A 21,844-nucleotide genomic window follows, 5' to 3' on the forward strand; every position below is an offset into this window, starting at 1 on the left:
GTTTATTAAAGGCATTTTTTCAAAAATAATTTTAAATGTGATAGGTTCGAAATTGAATGGAATTATACAATATCAAAATAAAGTACTTGATTTATATTGTAAGACTGCCGCCTTTTCATTCGTTAAGTTATTATTTACTTTGCAATGTGTGAAAATAAATATATAAAACATTTAAATGTTATTGAATATCATAAAATAATAATTTGTGAATACAAATGAGCTTCAGAGTTTTTTACATTATCATCCTTGCGGCTCTTGGTAAGATTTATTAAAATTATTTAAGGAGAAATGGCTCTCTACTTAAAATAGGTTGCCAACCCCTGCCCTAGGTCGAAAGCTCGGCATAATAAAGTATATCATGACTGAAACTGGCATTAATTGTTTCATCCTATTGAAACTATGATTCAGTCACCAAAAATAATGAACAGTAATTATATATATCTATATATTTACCTTAATAATTTATTGAACAATATCCACAGTAATCTTAAAATTTGGTGAACATTTAAAGATCCATTCAGTTGTATTTAGTTCATTCTCAGTCAGATTGTCATTTCTCACAGATTTTTTCACAGTATTCAGAAATTCATTCAGAAATCTCACAGCTTTAGTTGGATTCCAAATTTTGGCACATTTTCTGGGCAATCGATCTATACTTATTGTTTTCATATTGTTTAATCTTTCTAGATTTGATTGTCCACCATCAGTATAGTTTGCTTTTAATATTTGACCAGCTAAATTTAATTTACATTTAGCCCATAATATTAAAGCATGATCAAAATTTTCTAAACGTCTTTTTTTCCAATTAAAATATTTACGATTTTTGTAGTAAAGAACCGCTTCAAAATGATTGGCTAATCTTAATTCTTCTATAGTTTCAATCAGATTATCATTGTAGATTCCGTCAACTTCATTCGTATAGATCACCTTGTGATTGTTCACTTTGATTTCAAAGATCTCATAAAAGAGATTTTTAGTAATTTGTTCGCTGATATGTAAAAGTGGAGGATCTTCAATTTGAGGCCTATTATTGAATAGAAATCTTCTATAATTGTACAATCTAAATTGATCCACATAGTCGAGCGTATAAGTGCGATTGTAATAATCTTGTATTTTTTCAAGATCATTACTTTCATATAATAAAATTTTATTATGTTTTAGCCTTGCTTTAATGTAAAATTCTGGCCGCCATTTTTGACGAAACGGTGTAATCATGATGTTACTCAATACATTACTACAGGTTATAAATTCCGTATTTTGTATATAAAGTTGATTTTCATTTATTTCTACCCAATTCCAAAGTGAATTCAACGGAAGTTCATAAATTAATGGTTGCCTGAATTTCACATAAACAGATTGATTTTCCCATAATCTATTTCCTTTAAGATAACATTCTGGTAAATATTTTAAACCAGAAAAATCTTTTAAAATTTCCGTTTGTTCATTGTTCGTAGTAAAATAGTCCACGAGATTTGGTTTTGTTATTGCACAATATGATTTATTTCGATTTTTTCTTACGTAAATTTTTAACATGATTATCGATAATATTATTATTTTAATTGTGTTATACTAGTAAACAACTAAGTACTTACTGAATTCACTAGTTTCATTTATTATCAACATATTGAGTCATATAAACACTTAACTATAGAACTCACTAAACAGACTGTGACTAACTCACACACAGACTCTCTTTATGATGATATCACTGATTCCATTCGTTCGTTCATCTCCCACCAGTAGTAGAAGAAATTTTAAAGATATAAAGCATAAAAGTTTTGCCAACCTAGTTCTGTTTGCAACTGCAATTTATCGTATACTATTTTTTATTTTATTATTATTATTATTATTTTATTTATTTATTTTTTATTTTTTGCAGAGCCCACACTGTAATAATTATTGCAATTTTAATATTGCAGATCTCTTCTTCAGTGATAAACAAAATTTATAATACGACTTTCTCAAATTTTACTCACTCTACATATTACGAGTAATTCTCAAATTTTACTCACTCTACATATTACGAGTAATTCTCAAATTTTACTCACTCTACATATTACGAGTAATTCTCAAATTTTACTCACTCTACATATTACGAGTAATTCTCAAATTTTACTCACTCTACATATTACGAGTAATTCTCAAATTTTACTCACTCTACATATTACGAGTAATTCTCAAATTTTACTCACTCTACATATTACGAGTAATTCTCAAATTTTACTCACTCTACATATTACGAGTAATTCTCAAATTTTACTCACTCTACATATTACGAGTAATTCTCAAATTTTACTCACTCTACATATTACGAGTAATTCTCAAATTTCAATTCAAAAATTTTTCTTTCTTCAGATTCTGAATAATTGAATTCTTATTAACTTAGTTAGTTTGTAAAACCGGACATTATGTAAGGAAGCTTCCGCCAAAACTTTACCCTAAAGTTGCTTTTAAAAGAATTTTTTTTTTTTCTTGGAAAAAAGAAAAACAGATAAGTTTTTCTGACCGGAAGCCAAAAGTTTCAAAAAATCCGTAGATTTTATTATTCCAAGTATTTGAGGAAAAATTATTGTAGCCACTAAAAAAAGTCTTATACGGTCTCCATCATCAAAATGTCTCCGTTAAAAATAATATATGAGCACCTGAACCTCCGTCTCTGTTCACCGCCCCCCCCCCAAAATCGTTAACAATGTAAGACAAATTGCTGTACGTGGCCAGGAAACTAGTAAAGCCTCCTACTCTCGCTAAGTTCCTGTCACACTCTGGCATTACTCGTGCTTATCACTATATATAATGGCATCATCAGTAATCTCTCGAAAGATAAACATTTATCTTTATTGTTGACAAGAATTATCTTTTATTTCTAGGGAATCCCATTATTCGTGTGTATATATATATATATATCAGAGCGGAAGTGCAATAACAATAACACAGTCTATTGCGAGATACTCACCGGATGGTCACTCACTAATCTTGCTTGTCATGCCTAGACTCGCATGACTTTTCTCTCAACGCAATTAGATTTTCTTGAAAGTATTTGGTGCGTGGAAAAAAAAAAGTAGCTAAAACAACAAACGGAAGTAAAGTGGCTTTTTCGTTCAATCGATTTCCTTTCAAATTCGCAATTTTTGTTTCATATTTAATTGCTATTAATATTACCGATTAATTAATTAATGCCGATTATTAAACTTACGAGGTCAGTAAATTAAGTAATGAGACTGATTAATGCTTTTTTTTATTCAAAAAGATTTACAATTCTATATTGTCACCTTCAAAATAACTTCCTTCTGAAGCCACACAGCGCTGGAGACGTTCCTTCCACTCCTCATAGCAGTGCTCGAACTCCGATACTGGAATAGCCTTCAGCTGGTCGGTTACAGCCGTTTGAATGTTTTCCGACTGTCCCAAAATGAGTTCCCTTGAGGTGATTTTTTAAACTTCGAGAAGAGAAAAAAATTCACAAGGACTCAAGTCAGGCGAATAAGGAGGCTGTTGGAGCCACAGGAATGTTTTTACTGGCCAAAAACTCTGTTTATTGAATTTGCAAACAATTTATGTTAAGATATGTTTTATTTAGAAACCAGCTGTTAAAAATACTATTACACCTTGGGTCCATTATTTGGGAGATCGTTAAATTGTCATGAATAACTTGTCTTCGCATCAGCACGTTAATAGTTTGTTAACAACGTTTCTAATAGTTTTATTTATGATAACTTTACACTAATCTGTTTACTAGAGACTAGTAACTGGTAATGGCATCTAATTCGTCGATAAAGATTTTTTAAAATAACACAAGTTTGTGAAACAGGAAATGATAAGAATTTTCACTTTAAAGTATGGAGGACCTGGAATATAGCCACTGCTACTTGGATCTTGGCCTCTCTGATTGTGGGTATCCCCAGCCTAACAATACGAACAACACTCAGTATGGACATCTAAATTCTCAAAACCTGCGCCGAGAGTCACTAGTGTGCAAACTACTTTTTGGCTTAGCGTACCCCCACGCTGGCCAACTAACAGGGGGAAACCTCTCTTCCTTTTGGTCCTCAAGTTCTCCTCGAAAGGCAGCCACTAAGTTCTTTGGCACTTTTTTTTGTGTCTTTGAAGGTATGTGGAATCGTTCAGTGATGGATACACTTGGCACATCAACCTTTTTCTGATCAAAATTGCTACAGAAGCAATAGTTTCTCGAAAAATTTTAAGTGAAAACTCTTCATTTTCCTCAAAAAAAATTGGAAAATTACTCAAAGGAAAACAGGGACAAAATGACCAGCTTTTTTCAGGGTCTGAGATTGGTCCTAACACTGGAAAATAGATTGGTCCTGGAAGTTAGACAACTTGGGGTAGAATTAGCTTGGGGATGATGAGCAGCGGTTGGGAGGTTGTAAGGGAGGCTTTGTTAAGACACACACACACACACACTAACACACATACGGACCCAAAATTGGCTTTCCCTTCTACAATTTCCTTTTTAAACATCAATGAATTTTCCTTCCTTTATTGCCCTCACCAACGAAACCAACCACATTACCCCTGCTGGAATATCCATCATGCCCAAATACGGAGACTTTTCCGCCACATTTTCTTTTCTAGATTTTTCTTCCTTCGCTTTTCCTTTTTCTTTCTTTTCTTCCTTCCACACAGAGTGAAGTGAAAATTCAGATAATTGCTCTTATCGGCTTCCACCACCATTTCCGTAATTAATTATTTCCGGAGTGGGGAAATAAATTGGAATTGAAAAAAAATGGAAAAACAAAAAAAAATAAACAAAATTGTTTGAAAAAGGCCGACACCAATGACAGTAACTTGACTAGAGTAGTTGAAGTTCAGAATTTTGATTGGAGCATTAGTGGTGTGAATTGGATTAGCGTAGTTTTTGAAAATACAAGTGCTGGCAGATCTAGATAGGAAGTCGAACAGTTAGCTATTCTTGAATATTATTTTGTGCACAATAACTTTTGGATATCATGTGGGCGTCATTTTGATTTTATAACTGTATAATACGAGGTGTGGCTATTAAAATAACGAGACTGATGCTGTAAAACCATTTTATTTTAAATTTATACATATTTAGTTATTATCACCTTCAATATACACCACTCCACCATCCCTATAACGCTCCACAGCGAATTTACCATTGTTCAGAAAGACTTCCATTTTCTGTCTGAGCTCCTACATGACACGTGCCGCTTTTTCTTTCACAGCTTCAATTGGACTGAAATCTTGTTCCTTTTAATGCAGATTTGACTTTGGGGGAACAGATTTCTAATGTCACATGGGGCCTAAAACTGGGATGTTGTACTTTGGGCTAGAAACGTCTTCTTGACAGACAATGCAGTGTGAGCCGGCGCTGGTTGTCTTGATGGAGAACCCTGAGGACTTGTTCTTCCACAAACCGGGTCATTTTTTTCCTTACTCTTTCACGGAGTTGAGTAAGCACCTCAAGGTAAATAATGTTGATTATAACTATAATCGATATTTTTCATCCATTTAGGACGTTGAAGGGTGACCCGGGCGGTCATCATCTCCGACGTCTTCTCGGCCATCTTTGGAAACGCTTGAATCACTCAAAAACTCAGCGCACGTGATTCATCGCCATAAACTTGTTTTAATAAAAGATAAATTTCAGTAGCGGTTTTATCAAGTTTCATGAGCAATTTCACGACGACTCGTTGCTCTACTACAAGTGTAGTATCGATGTTTTCGGCAAAACGAAACTAACACCTCTTACACAAACGACGGTTCCGGTCAGACTGATTTCTCTACAAAACACGAGGGGACGCTGCAATCAAAAGAGAAGGCTTTACGCTGCACAGCTGTCGCGGTCGTTAGGATTTGGCGCATGCATAGTTCTTCTGTAGCAGCATCAGTGTCTCGCTATTTAATGGCCACACCTCGTATATATTGCATACTCATATTAGATAAATTAATATTTATAGACTAACCAGTTCAGTGTAGAGCCGTACAACACCCACACTCAGTGAGCAGATGTAGTACGAGAGGGAAACATAATTTGGAAGTCGAAATATCTACAACAAACTGATAAAACTACCTGCAATGTGTAATATTAAAAAAATAACGCGTCATAATATTTAACGTTATAATAATGGCCGCCATATTAACTATAACAACTAAATAGATTTAGCCGTCCAGCCGGAAAAGCTAAGCCATTCTAACATATAGCTTTTCCCATTATTAAAATTTTTCTTTAAAACAACCATTTCCCCTAAAAGCGTACATATTGTTTTCTGCTTTTATTAAAAACCATTTAATACATTTATGCAACAAGATGAAGGCTAAAATGTTTATTGTTATAGTTGTTGTTGTTGCTGCTGCTGTTGTTGTTGTAGATATTACACTTTGATAGGAAAATTATTGCCAAGAATTTAATTAAAATTTGTGAAAATTTAATAAAAAAAAAAAGAAAATAAAATCCGAAAATATTTGTTATAAAAAGGAAATGCAACCTGTTCTAAACTGTACTCTACGGATATCCTGCATTTTTTAATTTAGAATATTTACTTCCTGTTTCTGAGCTAGATAAAACAGGAAGTATCGTGATGGTGTCAAATTTTCCAAAATTGAGTTTTCACTTTCCCATATTTTCCAGAAAAGTGTGGAGGCTGCTCTATCTGCAAATTCCTTTGAACCAGGGTACTGCCCAGCTCCGCAGTGATTCCCAGGCAATTGTAGTGTACTTAATTCTGGATAACCGGCAGCTTATTGAATAGTACAGTTTTACCAACATCCAATCGTCCATACAAAAATACTCGTATTTGTTCCGCGTAAAAATTGACCTTCTTTTTTTTTTATTACATAACTATATTATTCATTCAATGTTTTTTTCAGGCGGAACCAGCTTTAGTATTCGATTCGGTGCACGTATTCGCCGCTGGATTATCCTCGCTGGAAGCGTCCCATGTCCTTAAACCGGCCAATCTGTCCTGCGATCTGGAAATACCATGGCAGGATGGTAGCAGCGTCTACAACTATATTAATTCTGTGAGTAAAACGTAAAGAAGTAATTTTAAAAATTTCACATTGCCTGTTTGATTTTATCCATCTTAGTGCGCATGTCCATTGTTTATCCCTGACCGCTTTTCTGATTTTTCATCCATCCTCAGCGGTAGATTAAATAGTTTAGTGCAGAGTAATCTTGAGTTCACCAATGTTTTCGTCACGCAATAAACTTGCTGAACTTAGTGAGTTAGAAAAAGCGAGACGGAAATATTGGTGAAGTGAAAACATAACTTTAGAGTTAATTTAATCTTTAGTGAATAAGTTCTTCCGGTTCTGTAAAGTTTGACTTTGAAAATCTTCTCTTTTTTTTTAATCGCTGTTATAAAGCAAACAAATTGTGCTTCCGGTTTTTTTTTGGTTTTTTTTGGGGGGCATTGGCTTCCGCCATACAGCCAGCATCGTCTAGGTGCTTTTCACTAGAATATCACTCACTCTCCATTCTTACTTATAAATACATTCGCTTCACACATTCATCCCTCTACTACATACAACTATTTACATACAAACTTACAGCTAATGGATGGATCAGTACTCTATATTCCTGCCATCCTTATAGCTTAACCGAAATTAAAATCACCGTAATCCTTCTCTGATCATTTTCTTCCAATCATTCTAATCGGCTATAGCTTTTAAATACATTCATATTTCATTGCTAGCTCTGCTATAGATTTAAGCACATAGATGTTGGTGGAGAATATTATGTCTTCATAGCGAAATGGTGCATCTAAATACCTGTATATGTCGTCAAACATTCGTTTCCTTTCTACTACATAACGTGGACATATCATTATTATATTGTCCTGAAGTCCTCCTCCTCATTGCAATCCACGTAAAGAAGGACCTTTTGTTGATCCTTTGAAGATACGGATCCACACACACACACACACCGCGTGGTTCGCTCTCAGCCTGCTTATTGTCGTAACAACCCATTTATTAGTGACAGTTCCCTTAAACCATGGTTGTTTAGGTAACTTCTGGTTAATCGATTTTATCGTACACCTTTATTATCGGCTCACTTGAATGCATCTAATCGATATATCAAATTTGAGCTATCTGCGATTTTCCGTTTTTCAGGAGTGGGAACAGACCTCCCGACGAACTCCAATTGGGGAAAAAACATTTTTATTTGTATGCACGTAAATTTTGAGGTACATGGCGAAAAGGTCGCAGTGCTTTCCCGGTAGTAAGATCAAATGAAAATATGCAAATAATTAGCTTTGAATTATAAAATGAGGCCCAAATTTCAAAGTGATTAAAATTTGCAATTATAAAGTACCCTTAATTACTGTAATGGACGATTTACAGAGAATATTAAATGTTCAAAGATTTTAATTACGAACTGAATAATAGGCAGAATGTAGTAGTATGAGGAGGGTGATTTGGAACCATTTCAATTTTTAGTAGGAGGAGGAGTGACACAGAGAACCTCTGTGACATGGAAAAGGGAACCACTTGAAAAACTGTTGAAATTACGGCCAGTTAAAAGCTTACCTGAAGGGAAAAGAGGGTTTTCAGGTGCTGAGCACAGTTTGGAGAAGAGATGAATATTTAGGAAGTGGCTAGCCCTCCAGGGGTCCAGTCTCCAAGTTGGTTGGTTGTTAGTCAACCAGTTATTAATGGGTGATTGTGTGGAATAAATTTGATAAAGGAGAGACAGAGAGAGGGTGAGAGGTATTACAGAGATGAGAGACAAGGGAAAAACAGCAGGGCGGAAAGTAATACAGGGAAGTAAGTTCTGGAGCAAAACCACTGGAAGGCATGGAGAATCCCGGCGCTGCTCGTTAGAGCGTACTCTAACACTTCAGGAACTCCGGCATTGATTCGCCCACTTTTCCTTCTCAAAACTTTCAGACCTCCGGTATCAGTCAACCTTCTTCAGCCTCGACACTTCTCGACCTTAACTTCTATTTCCCACCTCCGTATCCTCATTTTCATTCCCAATTTATTATTTTAAACTCCCAGAAAACAAGATGTTACTACGAACAATCTCCATTGCCTTTTGGAAATTTTGTTCACTTTGTACAGGAAGTCTTCTCTTCTATATTCCACTTCTCTACATCATTAATTTCACTTCCGCCTACTCATCCTTTTAAGGCTACTTCTAGTTCCATATATTGTTTTTATTCATTAATTTTCTAATGATAAAAGTTTTCTTCGTTCGTAATAATATTAATATTAAATTTCTATGGAAACTTTTGATGAAATGGCCATTCAAATAGAATTAGCATTGAATTACAGCACAACCTCCGGCTAACCGGGCTGACCTCCGGCTACACCTACCCCGGCAAAACTGAAATCCCGGTTAAACCGAATACACAGTATTCACCGGGAAGATAATAAAATAATGACGGTAATTATCCATAAAAATATTACATATAACCGTGAAGTTGAAAATCAACCATTTACCACACGTAAATCCCATTGTCTTTTGTACTAAGACCGTGGTAAATCCCAAGAAATTCAGTACTAATTGCGCCATAGTTTGGGTTTTTACATACATACATTTTTTTTTTTTTTAATTTATTTACAGCCTGTACATATATATATATACATTATGTAAATGTGATCTTCATTTAGTTATGCACAGATTGTAGGCTGAATCCGAGGATCCAGCGCCACAATCGGGAAGGCATGCTGAGAGGGACCACCAGCCAATGCTGGAACTCTCTAGAGGTTGGAAGGAAGTTTAGCAAATTGGTAAAAGGTCGCGGGGCCAACGTCGTTTCCGGGCATCGTAGAGGACTGTCGGGATGGGTTGTTGTGTGGATAAGGCTTATGCAGTGAAGATTAGGATGTATGGTTAGGGCTATTAAGGAAATTAAGGGAGCGAGAATGGATTAGGTCAATTGACAAAAGGGATATTGAGGTCTGTGTGGAGGGTTAAATTGGATACATAATAAGGAGCGTTTGACGATATGCTGAAGGACTTTAGATTGAAAGGATTGGATTCTTTGGATATTGGAAGGTTTCGCAGAACCCCACAGCTCAGCTACGTAGGTCCAGATGGGTCTTAGTAGTGTCTTACATACATACATGATGGGTCCTTCAAGAAAATCAGGTATAAAAGAGTTGCTGCCACGCCTACAATTATGTTACACCGGAAGACAAAAAAAATTTTCCTTTCGCCACCGAAAATTAACTTTTGTTTTCGGCGCCGATCCAGGTGTTCTTATGATGACTCAACATGATCCCGGTTAACCGAGGTTGCACTGTAGTTGTTTAGGATGAAAAGAGAGAGGACCTTTGCTACTTTCTCTTAGCTACAGGTGAGAGCATTCGGGCAAAATCTGCAACATTGCAATCGTGCTAATTTTTTGCTCTGACTTCCCACAGGAAATACGCCATTTGAGGCCCCACGTCACTTGAATGCCACGTCGCTTTGTTTGCGAAACTTTTGCCACAGGAGAATTGATTTTTGTTCCGCTCTCTCTCTCTCTCTCTCTCTCTCCTCCCCTCATAGGTACCTTCACCCCTTTAAAGTGTCTCGTCTTCACTTCTGCTTCCGGTTTCACAAGCTATTAACCCCTGCAACCATTATACATTGCTTAAAGTCCTTCACCCTAGTTCACAGCGAAGGATAGAATTCCAGAGATGCCAGAGGCTTCACAAGATGGGATACATTATCCACGTTAGATACTACAACTTAATTTGTACTTTAGTTATCGTCTGTGTATCGTCAGTTATGCATTAGTTAGAATAGTACCACTTTCCCAGTTAGTTAGAATACTCTAGCTCACCTCACAGTATGAAGAAATGGTGTAAAACTTGGTAGTTACTGTTGCTGATCGAATCAACATATAATATCTTCTTGTAAAAGGATAGTTTATGTCATTAACTCAAAATTAACGAGAGATAATTACAGTTTCTGAACTCGCCAATCAAATTAGGATTCAAGATTAAGAGAACATTGAACGGTAAATAGTGGTAGAATGTCGAAACTACATATAATGGTGAACTCAGGTAGCTGGTGAGTTTCTTGTATAATCCTTAAATGTAACTAAGCTGGTTACTATCAGCCTTTGTCCTTTATCTACGTGAACCTTTACCTTTTACACCCACCTTGCACGCCATTTCTATATTAATTAATTCTGTCGCATTTTCTCAGCTTCTCTTGACTCTTGATTTTTATTTCCGGCGCATCGACTTCTACGGTCATTAGCGCCCATATCAAGCTTCTTCCTCTTACCTTATACTACACGAGCTGGGATGACACGTGTGCAGAACCCATAGCTTCCAATCACTACACCTTGCTCAACAAGTTAGGGTTCAGCCTGGGTCTGCAAGAGTGTCTTCACATATCTCCTCTTATTTCATCGACCTTGTCGTCGAAGGGTGGAATATGATTGTGTCATCCCTTGACTACACTAACTTTTATTACAAATATCCTATATCTGAATAAATAATTTTAATTGTATGCTATTATATTCATTTTAGGGAAAACCAAAAGTAATACTGGGTCCTTATAACTTCTACATTTATTGTTTGCTTGGGCTTTATTTTATACTAAATCCGAGGAGGCTATTTACTCTACTAGTAGTTGGATGTGCAGTACTTTGAACTAATATTCCTGCACATCCTAAAATAAACTAGAACTAAATATAATTAACCTAATCGGGTTGCAATATTCGTATAAAGATTCTTTCAACCCCGGGATAAATAACCTAACCTAAACATCCGAGGGTCGTTTGAAAAGTCCGTGCAAAGTCAGAGAGATAGCACTACTGGCGCGTATCGAGGTTATGTTTAGTTAGTAGCATCTCTTGGAAGAACACAAACCAAGTTTCAGCCACATCGGTCTATTTCTTTGTGTTTAGCATTCGTTTGAATCGAGGAAGTCGAGTGATTTTCAAAAAATGGACGAAAAAGAATTTCGTGTGTTGATTAATCACTACTTTATGAAAGGCAAAACGCCTCAGGAGACTAACGAGAAGCTTGATAAACATTATGGTGACTCTGCACCTTCGATTAGAACAGTTTATAAGTGGTTTCAAAATTTTCGGAGTGGCCATATGGCCACAAGTGACGCTGAACGTTCTGGACGCCCTGTTGAGGTTACTACTCCAGAAATCATAGATAAAATCCATGATATGGTGATGGATGACAGAAGAGTGAAGGTGCGTGAGATTGCTAGTGCTGTGGGCATCTCGAATGAACGGGTACATAATATTTTGCATGAACATTTGGACACGACAAAGGTATCCGCAAGATGGGTGCCGCGATTGCTCACGCTTGACCAAAAACGAAATCGTGTGAAGTGTTGCAAGGACGGTTTGCAGCTGTTCCAGAAGAATCCGCAGGACTTTAAGCGTCGTTTCGTCACTGTGGATGAAACATGGATACATCACTACACTCCTGAGACCAAAAAACAATCTAAATAATGGGTTACCAAGGGGGAATCTGCGCTAAAAAAGGCGAAGACCGTTCCTTCGGCCGGAAAGATTATGGCGACTGTCTTTTGGGATTCGCAAGGAATAATCCTCATCGACTATCTGGAAAAGGGTAAAACTATTACAAGTGCATATTATTCATCGTTATTGGACCGTTTGAAAACCGAGCTGCAAGAAAAACGCCCACGATTGGCCCACAAAAAGTCCTTTTCCATCACGACAACGCACCAGCTCACACCTCAGCAGTTGTAGTCGCCAAATTAATGGAAATAGGGTTCCAACTCGTTTCACATCCCCCCTATTCTCCAGACTTGGCTCCCTCGGACTACTATTTGTTCCCCAATATGAAGAAATGGCTGGCGGGAAAAAGATTTTATTCAAACGAGGAAGTGATTGCAGAAATGAATGGCTATTTTTTAGACTTGGACAAATCCTATTATTCGGAAGGGATCAACAAACTAGAGCAGCGTTGGACGAAGTGTATAAGCCTAAAAGGAGACTATGTTGAAAAATAAAAAAGGTTTACCCCCAAAAATTAAGTAGTTTTTATTTTTGCACGGACTTTTCAAACGACCCTCGTACATACGACTTTCTCGCCAATAAATACATATACCTTGTTTTCTACTAAAGTTTTTCCACTTTCAGAAAATTTTCATTATTATAGTAATAAAATTTTATTAATTAATACAAAAATAGAATATGAAAAATGAAGGAAAAACCAAGTTTAGAAAACTTCAGCTCTACGTATAAGTAACCATGTGGAAAATTCTCTTATATCAAATAAGTGGTGTGCGTAAGAAAATATAGGGATAAAATTGGAAGACAAAGAGACGGTGACAGGAGGTGAATGTAACGAAGGAAAAGAAAAGAAGGAAAAGCCTATACAAAAGAAAGTGGAAATTTCCTTATAGTTTTTCCAACATCACTTTATGTCAATGTTTATAGCCGTACCCACCACACACTTCTGGTTTAGTTTGGGGAAAATTGTGCTTTGGATAAAGGCCAATATCTTTTTCTTTTTGGATGGAAAATAAAAGCTTTCACAGTTCTTGTTTACAACAGTCCCCCTAGAATTTTCCATTTTTCCTTAGAGCTTTTACTAATACTTCATTGCGTGTATTATAATTTTTGTTGCCCAATGTATGTGTGTATATCTGTTTTCCATTTCAAAGACGCCGCATCCACACTAACACTCTGGTCCCAAATTGTCCTGGGTTTTTCCCCTTTATCTATTTTTCTACTTTTAACTAGACATCCCTTATCTACAATTTTAACCAAATGGATGCTCCAATCTAATTATGTTTCTCTCTTGTTACTGCTATTTCAACTCCAATTGGATAAAAGAAAAACACCATTAAATCTGTTTTTAAGTAACTTTCAATTTTCCTGCTTTGCAATGTTAATGTGAACTGTAAAATAAAATATAATGAATATTAGCCGCCACCTTACAGGAAATATGTAGTCTAGTAAAATGGACCTGCCAGCTGGTTTACTTCAAATTACGGAAGCAGGCAAGCAATTATTTAAAAGTAATAAATTGAAATAATCCAATAATTGCAAGCTAACTCAAGTGCATGCTACAGCATATCTAATTGCATCTCTTCATTTTTATTGTCACTTGTGAAAATATCCACTCTCCTTCTCAGTTCGTGCACTGGGGTTTCCCAAGGGAAAGGTCCTTACACAATGTTATTTACACCGCTGCTACTGCTACCCCATCTCATACTTTTAACCTACGCCGATGACAAAGAAAATTGTTTTCTCCTGTGAAAAAGAAGGTCTTATATGCCGCTCCCTTTATTCTAATATAGAGACTCCCGAAACGTTAATAAAGGAGTGAATGGTAATTTAACTACATAACATTCTCCCTAATGGAAACTAATAATTCATCCCAAGTATCTAAACAATTCTTCTAGTATTATAGAAATATACTTGAAGCTTCCAAATATCTGTAGAATCGAATTCTGGACACTCTGCCGAATCTGTTTTGTTTTTTTTACTCTTATCCTAAAATTAGTTTTTGTAATTTCTGATTAAATTTCACACGTGTATAGCTTTGATGCGCAGGTAACTGTCAATGGACTGACTGGCCGGATACAGTTTAACGAAGGAAAGCGCAGCAATTTCAAACTGGATCTGCTCAAATTGAAACGAGAAGAGCTGAGGAAAGTTGGTGAATGGACACCATCTGGGGGTATCAACATCACGGACAGTACCGCATTCTATGAGACCGCCTCGCCCAACATCACTTTGGTCGTCATGACTAGGAAGGTAATACTCTTCTTCTTCTTTAACTGTAAAGCCAGTCATTCGAAGCTTTTCTTCCTTTTATGACCGGATCGTTTACGGGAGCCACCTCGCTCACTCCCACTACACCTCATAACACAATAATCATCATCTTAGTACCGACAATCAAGATTCCTCTTGTCGACCAATCCAATCGGCTCCTCTAAACCTCATTTCACAATTATGAGGATTAGATAAAGTTTTTACACACGCACGACATTTTCATTTACAAAAATCCATCCTCAGTCAACGGAAGTATCAGTATTATTTAATACATATCACTTTAGAAACAATATACCCTATTGTCGAATTTTTTCGGTAAACTTTTCAACCAAAAGTAAATCTACAAAGGCTCAATTAGTACACTGAGTTTAAAAAATAAAATCACAACAACCCGCCTTTAAGAAGATAACGGAGAATATATCCACCATATTTAAGAAAACATATTATTCTAAAATCTTTCGTTATACCTTCCATCATTGTGTTTACTAATAACATTCGTTTTGAAACACAGTTGTAATTCATTGCCACATTTATTTAACACAAATCTAATACATGAGACGCGAATACTAACAAAAAATATTCAGTAAAATATACAGTATGCGTAAAATGCGTACAATTCCATGCGATAGAAATCGAGATATTAGAGCTCAAAGTTTGATGAAAACGAAAGGTTACAAAACTTTACCTTACTATATTTCATTTACTATTGCATCTAGATTCATCATATTTCTCTCAATTGTTAAGGTAGTTATTCTCTATAATTGTGCCAAACTGCATAGAATTCCGTGAAATAGAAATCGAGATATTAGAGCTCAAAGTTTAAGGAAAACGAAAGGTTACAAAATTTTACCTTACTATATTTCATTTACTATTGCATCTAGAATCATCATATTTCTCTCAATTGTCAAGGTAGCTATTCTTTATAATTGTGCCAAACTACATAGTATTCCGTGCAATAGAAATCGAGATATTAGAGCTCAAAGTTTAAGGAAAACGAAAAGTTACAAAACTTCACCTTACTATATTTCATTTACTATTGCATCTAGAATCATCATATTTCTCTCAATTGTTAAGGTAGTTATTCTCTATAATTGTGCCAAACTACATAGTATTCCGTGCAATAGAAATCGAGATATTAGAGCTCAAAGTTTAAGGAAAACGAAAGGTTACAAAACTTTACCTTACTATATTTCATTTACTATTGCATCTAGAATCATCATATTTCTCTCAATTGTTAAGGTAGTTATTCTCTATAATTGTGCCAAAATACTCAGTATTCCGTGCGATAGAAATCGAGATATTAGAGCTCAAAGTTTAAGGAAAACGAAAGGTTACAAAATTTTACCTTACTATATTTCATTTACTATTGCATCTAGAATCATCATATTTCTCTCAATTGTCAAGGTAGTTATTCTTTATAATTGTGCCAAACTACATAGTATTCCGTGCAATAGAAATCGAGATATTAGAGCTCAAAGTTTAAAGAAAACGAAAAGTTACAAAACTTCACCTTACTATATTTCATTTACTATTGCATCTAGAATCATCATATTTCTCTCAATTGTTAAGGTAGTTATTCTCTATAATTGTGCCAAACTACATAGTATTCCGTGCAATAGAAATCCAGATATTAGAGCTCAAAGTTTAAGGAAAACGAAAGGTTACAAAACTTTACCTTACTATATTTCATTTACTATTGCATCTAGAATCATCATATTTCTCTCAATTGTTAAGGTAGTTATTCTCTATAATTGTGCCAAAATACTCAGTATTCCGTGCGATAGAAATCGAGATATTACAGCTCAAAGTTTAAGGAAAACGAAAGGTTACAAAATTTTACCTTACTATATTTCATTTACTATTGCATCTAGAATCATCATATTTCTCTCAATTGTTAAGGTAGTTATTCTCTATAATTGTGCCAAAATACTCAGTATTCCGTGCGATAGAAATCGAGATATTAGAGCTCAAAGTTTAAGGAAAACGAAAGGTTACAAAACTTTACCTTACTATATTTCATTTACTATTGCATCTAGAATCATCATATTTCTCTCAATTGTTAAGGTAGTTATTCTCTATAATTGTGCCAAACTGCATAGCATTCCGTTCGATAGAAATCGAGATAATAGGACTCAAAGTTTAAGGAAAACGAAAGGTTACAAAATTTTACCTTACTATATTTCATTTACTATTGCATCTAGATTCATCATATTTCTCTCAATTGTTAAGGTAGTTATTCTCTATAATTGTGCCAAACTGCATAGAATTCCGTGAAATAGAAATCGAGATATTAGAGCTCAAAGTTTAAGGAAAACGAAAGGTTACAAAATTTTACCTTACTATATTTCATTTACTATTGCATCTAGAATCATCATATTTCTCTCAATTGTCAAGGTAGTTATTCTTTATAATTGTGCCAAACTACATAGTATTCCGTGCAATAGAAATCGAGATATTAGAGCTCAAAGTTTAAGGAAAACGAAAAGTTACAAAACTTCACCTTACTATATTTCATTTACTATTGCATCTAGAATCATCATATTTCTCTCAATTGTTAAGGTAGTTATTCTCTATAATTGTGCCAAACTACATAGTATTCCGTGCAATAGAAATCGAGATATTAGAGCTCAAAGTTTAAGGAAAACGAAAGGTTACAAAACTTTACCTTACTATATTTCATTTACTATTGCATCTAGAATCATCATATTTCTCTCAATTGTTAAGGTAGTTATTCTCTATAATTGTGCCAAAATACTCAGTATTCCGTGCGATAGAAATCGAGATATTAGAGCTCAAAGTTTAAGGAAAACGAAAGGTTACAAAACTTTACCTTACTATATTTCATTCACTATTACATCTAGAATCATCATATTTCTCTCAATTGTTAAGGTAGTTATTCTCTATAATTGTGCCAAACTGCATAGAATTCCGTTCGATAGAAATCGAGATAATAGGACTCAAAGTTTAAGGAAAACGAAAGGTTACAAAATTTTACCTTACTATATTTCATTTACTATTGCATCTAGATTCATCATATTTCTCTCAATTGTTAAGGTAGTTATTCTCTATAGTTGTGCCAAACTACATAGAATTCCGTTCGATAGAAATCGAGATAATAGGACTCAAAGTTTAAGGAAAACGAAAGGTTACAAAAGTTTACCTTACTATATTTCATTTACTATTACATCTAGAATTATCATATTTCTCTCAATTGTTACGGTAGTTATTCTCTATAATTGTGCCAAACTGCATAGAATTCCGTTCGATAGAAATCGAGATAATAGGACTCAAATTTTAAGGAAAACGAAAGGTTACAAAACATTACCTTACTCTATTTCATTTACTATTGCATCTAGAATCATCATATTTCTCTCAATTGTCAAGGTAGTTATTCTTTATAATTGTGCCAAACTACATAAAATTCCGTGCAATAAAAATCGAAATATTAGAGCTCAAAGTTTAAGGAAAACGAAAGGTTACAAAACTTTACCTTACTATATTTCATTTACTATTGCATCTAGAATCATCATATTTCTCTCAATTGTCAAGGTAGTTATTCTTTATAATTGTGCCAAACTACATAGTATTCCGTGCAATAGAAATCGAGATATTAGAGCTCAAAGTTTAAGGAAAACGAAAGGTTACAAAACTTCACCTTACTATATTTCATTCACTATTACATCTAGAATCATCATATTTCTCTCAATTGTTAAGGTAGTTATTCTCTATAATTGTGCCAAACTGCATAGAATTCCGTTCGATAGAAATCGAGATAATAGGACTCAAAGTTTAAGGAAAACGAAAGGTCACAAAACATTACCTTACTATATTTCATTTACTATTGCATATAGAATCATCATATTTCTCTCAATTGTTAAGGTAGTTATTCTCTATAGTTGTGCCAAACTACATAGAATTCCGTTCGATAGAAATCGAGATAATAGGACTCAAAGTTTAAGGAAAACGAAAGGTTACAAAACTTTACCTTACTATATTTCATTTACTATTGCATCTAGAATCATCATATTTCTCCCAATTGTCAAGGTAGTTATTCTTTATAATTGTGCCAAACTACATAGTATTCCGTGAAATAGAAATCGAGATATTAGAGCTCAAAGTTTAAGGAAAACGAAAGGTTACAAAACTTTACCTTACTATATTTCATTCACTATTGCATCTAGAATCATCATATTTCTCTCAATTGTTAAGGTAGTTATTCTCTATGATTGTGCCAAAATACTCAGTATTCCGAGCGATAGAAATCGAGATAATAGGACTCAAAGTTTAAGGAATACGAAAGGTTACAAAACTTTACCTTACTATATTTCATTTACTATTGCATCTAGAATCATCATATTTCTCTCAATTGTTAAGGTAGTTATTCTCTATAATTGTGCCAAACTGCATAGAATTCCGTTCGATAGAAATCGAGATAATAGGACTCAAAGTTTAAGGAAAACGAAAGGTTACAAAACTTTACCTTACTATATTTCTTTTACTATTGCATATAGAATCATCATATTTCTCTCAATTGTTAAGGTAGTTATACTCTATAGTTGTGCCAAACTACATAGAATTCCGTTCGATAGAAATCGAGATAATAGGACTCAAACTTTAAGGAAAACGAAAGGTTACAAAAGTTTACCTTACTATATTTCATTTACTATTACATCTAGAATTATCATATTTCTCTCAATTGTTACGGTAGTTATTCTCTATACTTGTGCCAAACTGCATAGAATTCCATTCGATAGAAATCGAGATAATAGGACTCAAAGTTTAAGGAAAACGAAAGGTTACAAAACTTTACCTTACTCTATTTCATTTACTATTGCATCTAGAATCATCATATTTCTCTCAATTGTCAAGGTAGTTATTTTTTATAATTGTGCCAAACTACATAGAATTCCGTGCAATAGAAATCGAAATATTAGAGCTCAAAATTTAAGGAAAACGAAAGGTTACAAAACTTTACCTTACTATATTTCATTTACTATTGCATCTAGAATCATCATATTTCTCTCAATTGTTAAGGTAGTTATTCGCTATAATTGTGCCAAACTGCATAGCATTCCGTTCGATAGAAATCGAGATAATAGGACTCAAAGTTTAAGGAAAACGAAAGGTTACAAAACTTTACCTTACTATACTTCATTTACTATTACATCTAGATTCATCATATTTCTCTCAATTGTTAAGGTAGTTATTCTCTATAATTGTGCCAAAATACTCAGTATTCCGTGCGATAGAAATCGAGATATTAGAGCTCAAAGTTTAAGGAAAACGAAAGGTTACAAAACTTTACCTTACTATATTTCATTTACTATTGCATCTAGAATCATCATATTTCTCTCAATTGTCAAGGTAGTTATTCATTATAATTGTGCCAAACTGCATAGTATTCCGTGCAATAGAAATCGAGATATTAGAGCTCAAAGTTTAAGTAAAACGAAAGGTTACAAAACTTTACCTTACTATATTTCATTTACTATTGCATCTAGAATCATCATATTTCTCTCAATTGTTAAGGTAGTTATTCTCTATAATTGTGCCAAAATACTTAGTATTCCGTGCGATAGAAATCGAGATATTAGAGCTCAATGTGTAAGGAAAACGAAAGGTTACAAAACTTTACCTTACTATATTTCATTTACTATTACATCTAGAATCATCATATTTCTCTCAAATGTTAAGGTAGGTATTCTGTATAATTGTGCCAAACTGCATAGAATTCCGTTCGATAGAAATCGAGATAATAGGACTCAAAGTTTAAGGAAAACGAAAGGTTACAAAACTTTACCTTACTATATTTCATTTACTATTGCATCTAGAATCATCATATTTCTCCCAATTGTCAAGATAGTTATTCTTTATAATTGTGCCAAACTACATAGTATTCCGTGAAATAGAAATCGAGATATTAGAGCTCAAAGTTTAAGGAAAACGAAAGGTTACAAAACTTTACCTTACTATATTTCATTTACTATTGCATCTAGAATCATCATATTTCTCGCAATTGTGAAGGTAGTTATTCTTTATAATTGTGCCAAACTACATAGTATTCCGTGCAATAGAAATCGAGATATTAGAGCTCAAAGTTTAAGGAAAACGAAAGGTTACAAAACTTTACCTTACTATATTACATTTACTATTGCATCTAGAATCATCATATTTCTCTCAATTGTTAAGGTAGTTATTCTCTATAATTGTGCCAAACTGCATAGAATTCCGTTCGATAGAAATAGAGATAATAGGACTCAAAGTTTAAGAAAAACGAAAGGTTAAAAAACTTTACCTTACTATATTTCTTTTACTATTGCATATAGAATCATCATATTTCTCCCAATTGTTAAGGTAGTTATTCTCTATAGTTGTGCCAAACTACATAGAATTCCGTTCGATAGAAATCGAGATAATAGGACTCAAAGTTTAAGGAAAACGAAAGGTTACAAAACTTTACCTTACTATATTTCTTTTACTATTGCATATAGAATCATCATATTTCTCCCAATTGTTAAGGTAGTTATTCTCTATAGTTGTGCCAAACTACATAGAATTCCGTTCGATAGAAATCGAGATAATAGGACTCAAAGTTTAAGGAAAACGAAAGGTTACAAAAGTTTACCTTACTATATTTCATTTACTATTACATCTAGAATTATCATATTTCTCTCAATTGTTACGGTAGTTATTCTCTATAATTGTGCAAAACTGCATAGAATTCCGTTCGATAGAAATCGAGATAATAGGACTCAAAGTTTAAGGAAAACGAAAGGTTACAAAACTTTACTTCACTCTATTTCATTTACTATTGCATCTAGAATCATCATATTTCTCTCAATTGTTAAGGTAGTTATTCTCTATAATTGTGCCAAACTGCATAGAATTCCGTTCGATAGAAATCGAGATAATAGGACTCAAAGTTTAAGGAAAACGAAAGGTTACAAAATTTTACCTTACTATATTTCATTTACTATTGCATCTAGATTCATCATATTTCTCTCAATTGTTAAGGTAGTTATTCTCTATAGTTGTGCCAAACTACATAGAATTCCGTTCGATAGAAATCGAGATAATAGGACTCAAAGTTTAAGGAAAACGAAAGGTTACAAAAGTTTACCTTACTATATTTCATTTACTATTACATC

At 34.2% G+C, this 21,844-nt stretch overlaps 1 protein-coding gene across 4 annotated transcripts in view; it reads left to right on the top strand.

Annotated features, from left to right (window-relative positions):
- Positions 1-21,844, top strand: part of LOC141454934 (glutamate receptor ionotropic, kainate 2) — a 491,708-nt gene that overhangs the window by 398,185 nt on the left and 71,679 nt on the right. For all 4 annotated transcript variants that reach the window (XM_074129640.1, XM_074129638.1, XM_074129641.1 and 1 more), the window contains 2 exons: positions 6,850-7,002; positions 14,475-14,678. In XM_074129640.1, the coding sequence (XP_073985741.1) occupies positions 6,850-7,002; positions 14,475-14,678 (357 nt within the window). The remainder of the gene's footprint in view (positions 1-6,849; positions 7,003-14,474; positions 14,679-21,844) is intronic.

This window comes from Rhodnius prolixus, unplaced genomic scaffold (genome assembly GCF_049639745.1).
Source record: "Rhodnius prolixus isolate KJV_2025 unplaced genomic scaffold, Rpr scaffold_15, whole genome shotgun sequence".
Classification (NCBI taxonomy): Eukaryota; Metazoa; Arthropoda; class Insecta; order Hemiptera; family Reduviidae; genus Rhodnius; species Rhodnius prolixus.